Consider the following 5,187-nt stretch of genomic DNA (forward strand, 5'->3'; position numbering starts at 1 on the left):
TTATTTTGTGCAAAGAATCAATGAACAGATAAATCCTATATCCGTTTATTCTCAAAATGTCGTCAGACGAATTTAGTCTCAGAACAATGAATAAAAATTAAAACTCTTTCACTTACAGACCGGATAAAAATGCAAGCACCTTAACATATGTAATCAACAGGTATATTAATTAAAAATAAAAGGGGCGTTTCTTTTTTTTCTTTCTAAAGCAAATTAACACATCTATGGTTGAGAGAGTGCTTGTGGGCCTATACACTCCTCTATGTGCCTTAGTACTAGCCCCTAATGACACACACTATATATATATATATATAAAGCATGCCTCAGTCCTCGACATCTTCAACCATGCTGCGTGATTCAATACTAGTGGCAACGTATCCCTGAGTTGAATGAAGACAATATATATATAGCCGTAGGCTGGCAATACCGATACCTGAGAAACTAGAGCAGTCACAAAATGCACGTCACCAACAGAGTAAGAACATTGACTTATCGGAAAAAGTCACAAAATAGACAATATATATATATATGTGTGTGTGTGTGTGTGTGTGTATTTGAGTGTGCGCTCGCCCCGGGATGATGATATATAGGTTTACCATTTATACCACCGGGATTCAAAATATCTGCACTCGGTTGTTTCCGAAATCCACGACAATGATTAAACCGTCGGGGGAAACACACAAGCCCGAGGGTCTGTCCAACTGCCCGGGGCCACTCCCCGCGGTGCCAAACTTACAGAGAAAGTTGCCGTTTGGCAGAAACACCTGGATACGGTGGTTTCTGGAATCGGCCACGATGATATTTCCTTCTGGATCGACGGCCACACCCTGGGGCCTCAGGAATTGGCCGTTAGACGAACCTTCCGTGCCCAGAAAACGGGCCGACTGGAAGTCGGGGTGTATGACCAACAGCCTGTGATTGTTGAAATCGGTGACGATCATGTAACCGTCTCCAGTGAAGCACACGCCTCTGGGGGAATCAAAATGTTTCCAAAGTGCTCCTTCAAAACCGTACTTGTTGAGAAACTGTCCGTCTCCGGTGAAGAGCTGTACCCGATGATTCCGTGTGTCGGAAACCAAGATTTTCCCTTCAGAATTCACCGACACATCCCAGGGATAATTAAACTGGCCGTTCTTGTTGCCTTTCTCGCCGAATTTCAGAATGAAGGTGCCGTCAAAAGTGAAGAGCTGAATGCGGTGGTTGTCCTTGTCTGAGACGACGATGTGACCCTGGTGATTCGTGGCTACTCCCGCCGGCCGGTCAAACTCGCCGTTCCGGGAGCCAGGGGCGCCGAATTTATGGTGAAAAGTGCCGTCTGGGTTGAACACTTGAACTCTATTATTTGATCGATCAGCCACGATGATATAGCCGTCCCGATCACAACAAATCCCCCACGGTCGGCAAAGTCGTCCCTGTTCCTCCCCTTCACCTCCAAACTGTAACAACATCGGTCCCACTGTAGCGTAATTTCTCCCGCTGCGTACGTCCACTGTAAACGGGCTGTCGTGAATGTGTTTTCCTCGAATAGTCACAGAAATGACATGCTTGCCTTCAGATTGGGGATGATAGGTAACAGAATAAGTCCCATTTTGATGATCGATGACGTCATTACGGTACAGCGCCCCCTCCGGGCTCTGTATGATCACCTCCATCGGGTCGCCCCCGACCACCCGGGCCTCACCATGGTGATCCCGTGAGTGGACCGTGAAGGTGGCCAGCTTGCCCTTGAGTGCCCTTTTCAGGCCATCACCTGTCCCCATACAATGGGGCGCATAGCCGCTGCTGTTAATGAAGCCTATCTTAGAGATGGCGTTGTACAGCGCCGAGTCCGGTGAGGTAAAACTGATGTTTTCGTCTTCGTGTGGTTGCAAGTGACCGCGCAAGCGCCTCATCTGCTGGATTTCGGCCACCATGCGATCTTTAGTGTGCAAAACATCCACATCGCTGCCGGTGTGTAGTAAGTTTTCCACCTGCGCCACTGTCCGCGTCAAGGAAGTCAGGCCGTCCTTGAGGTCATCAATCTGTAGGTGTAGTGATTTTCCCTTCACTTGTCTTATCTTCTCAACCCTTCTCAGCAGGTCTCGCTCTCTTTCCTCTAGGGCAGTGATGTAGCGCCGGATAGTGGCCCGGATTTCCGCCGACACGGACTGTGACCGGTTCTCTACCTCTTCTGCCATCCCCTGACTCAACTGAATGCTCTCCTCGAGAGCTTTGATGCCTGCTTTGGCGTCCGCTAGTAACTTTACGGTGACTGTCTTCGAGTTCTCTATTGCATCTTGAAGGTAGATGAAACTATGGCCGATATGGTCGACCATGGTGCACTCTCTGCAGATGGGCTGCGCGCACGTGTCGCAGTATAGACGTAACACTTCATGTTCATGGCGATCACAGTAGCTGGGGGGTCTGTCCGTGAGGGATAAATACTGGATAGGGGAGGATAGATTAGGGGATGGGGCCATGCTGTGGTGAATACCATTGCCGGCTGTAGATTGGTGACTAGCTGGTCGTAGCGTTTCTATATGGTGGTCCTTCGTTAAACGGACTCTTTGGTGCGCCCTAACGCAATTTCCGCACAGATACTCGCTGCAGTTTTGACATAGGGAAGTGGCCTCGCTGCCCTCGTCACAGGAATTGCACCAGCGAGCGATCTGCCCTCTGCTCGAGTGCGACGTTCGCTCCGAGCCCCCGGGATCGTAGTCGTCCTCCTGTGAAACCACCACGTCAAGAATATTGCTAATAAACATGTTTGATGGTAGACTGTCGACTCCTGCTGACGTGAGGGGGACTACAGTGTGACAGGAGGGGCACTTGAGGCATAGTCCTTTGCCGAGGCCGGTGGGGTGGGAGCGACTGACCAGCCCGGCTAGGCAGTTCCTACAGAATGTATGAAGACATGGCAGTAATCTGGGGTCGGTGAACCTTTTCTGACACACAACGCAGGAGAGTTGTTCGCCGACCGAATCCACGTACGCTGCCATGAGCGTGGTAATACATGAGGTAGAGACGGGTTTAACACTCACGCCATTTCGAAAGGGCCCCTGGCCCAGAGCGTCAGGCATACCATTGCTGATCGGAGCTAGGCCGGGTTGGCTCCAGCCCAACCGCTCGTCCCGACACACATCGAAGCCCTCAATGGTGACTTTGAACGGAGTATTCCCTGAGAGTTTAGCCGATTAGAGTCACCACAAACCATAGCAATTTTATGAGGTAGATTGTAGGTTGTAATGTAAAGCGTCCCCTACCGTCAGACCGTTTTGTTCACCGGCAGTCCCCTTCACCCGTGTTAAATTCTCGAGACGCCATCTTTTACCACTGGATGCAGGCAGGCGGAGTAACCTGATTAATCATCAACTGTCAGTCCAGCTGTCGCTCCCGCGCGCTCAGCCAATCGAACCGCTCTAATCTAGGTTTTGTCACGCCCTCCTCCAATTCATGCTTTCTGACAAATGTGTCAAGGAATTTGACCCAGAACTCCCCTCGTTATCATGCATACAGTTGACATATACCCGACATCAGCGCCGTTCGGTTTAAAAGTCTAAAGTGCAGTCTTTGTCTAACTAGAATTGGCTAAATTTCTCTGACAGTGATTTTCACTTTTCCGTCGCACAGCACGCGGAACCCGCCTCGTTGAACAAATAAGGCAATGTCCCCGCTATGATTAGTCCATAGCGCTTTACGTAACATTATGTAACCTCCCAGTGGCGTGGTCTCCAAAACTCCGATTTACGTCATGCATGTTCCTGGGCGCGGGTAGCGATTGCACCGATGCAGACGGCAGACATTTTCCCCTCAGACCATATAGAATCTATACATATTAAACATACATTTTTCCAAGGGGAACATATTATGAGCAATAACTATATATACAGTGTACATTGCATTTGAAACTGACTGATACATAGGCACACAATTACTACACGCGGTAACACTATACGATATAGAGCTAAGGGCATGTCCACATGGGTATATTTTTACCTGGGTATATTATGTTGTCGTCATCATTGAACAGACAGATTTTTGCATCTGGAAACCGTTACATAGCTTGAAGGCCCTGCGCAGCTGACGACGCGTACTTCTAAAAGGCAATCAGGAATGTTGCAGTATTGCAAAACTGTATCGTGATATGGTCTTATGTAATTGCTTGCAAATGACACCAAAACTGTTGTGTCTGTTGTAGAACTAAATTATAAAGGAGAGGACGTAAACCTGCTCTGCTGTGTTGCGGCTGGCCTAGCTGGAAATCGATTATTAAGCTGTCTCTCAGACTAATCAGTTTTTGCAGCACTGAATTATTGGCTTTTTAAAAGTACAGCGCGGGAATGGAGTAACTTGAATGACCGTGAAGAATTGCACGTTAAATGAAGCCACATGAACGAAGGCATGCTCCAATCAATAGATTACAGCAGCAAGTGAATGGCTGGAGTGCTATCTCATGAATGGATGTGCAGAGATGAATGGACTGGTCGAATTCATGACACAATGTCGAGCATTGATTAAAACACTGCTCCCAGTCTAATATGAATGTATTGAAGGTATTTCGTGTTTATGAACCATTTCACCCAGGTGCATACACGTATAGTTATTCAAAATGACCATTAATGGCATACAGTTGTGTTTGTTTCATCCATAAACTTGCCGTCACTGTTTCGGGGCGAGTTCGAATCCACGTATTGATTAAAACAGAGCATTCACTGTAGTTTGAATTGGTTGAACCGAAACAAAAGGTATAATCGTGTGTTTGAACCATTTCATATTATTCTGGTGGTATATATCTAAATGATTAGATATATACTGTTTTGTTTCATCTGTATAACCTACCATTCCTGGAAGTTCAGATCCGGCTTAGATCTTTTTGTAACTAATTCGACTTCACAGGTATTTCCCCGAACCGTTTGCGTTTAAATACAGTTGCCGCGTTTGTGATACAACATGTTCAGCGTAGGCTTGAATAGCAGCGTGAGATATTGAGAATTCATGAAAATAAATCATTTGCACCCCCCTCCCACCCACTCACCCCCCCCCCCACTCACCCCCGGCCCCCAACACATCCCCAATGAGCATATGCTTTACTGGGTATGGCGTTTAGCACACCTACAAACAAGCTTCGATTACTTTCCCTTGTTACGTCACAGCACATGCCCAAGTACGTTTGTTCACGTTTACCCAACATACATATACGGTATAGGC

At 47.5% G+C, this 5,187-nt stretch overlaps 1 protein-coding gene across 1 annotated transcript; it reads right to left on the reverse strand.

The window, feature by feature from the left end:
• Positions 1–582: 582 nt before the first annotated feature.
• LOC135465644 (E3 ubiquitin-protein ligase TRIM71-like) lies at positions 583–3,285 on the reverse strand. The gene has a single exon (XM_064742928.1). It carries the CDS (start codon positions 3,057–3,059, stop codon positions 615–617), a length of 2,445 nt encoding a protein of 814 aa, XP_064598998.1. The 5' UTR covers positions 3,060–3,285; the 3' UTR covers positions 583–614.
• Positions 3,286–5,187: the final 1,902 nt, after the last annotated feature.

This window comes from Liolophura sinensis, chromosome 5 (assembly GCF_032854445.1).
Source record: "Liolophura sinensis isolate JHLJ2023 chromosome 5, CUHK_Ljap_v2, whole genome shotgun sequence".
NCBI classification, from domain to species: domain Eukaryota; kingdom Metazoa; phylum Mollusca; class Polyplacophora; order Chitonida; family Chitonidae; genus Liolophura; species Liolophura sinensis.

What these genes read in the sequence shown, in the direction of transcription:
- LOC135465644 (XM_064742928.1), bottom strand. Translation starts at nt 3,059, where the DNA reads ATGCCTGACGCTCTGGGCCAGGGGCCCTTTCGAAATGGCGTGAGTGTT.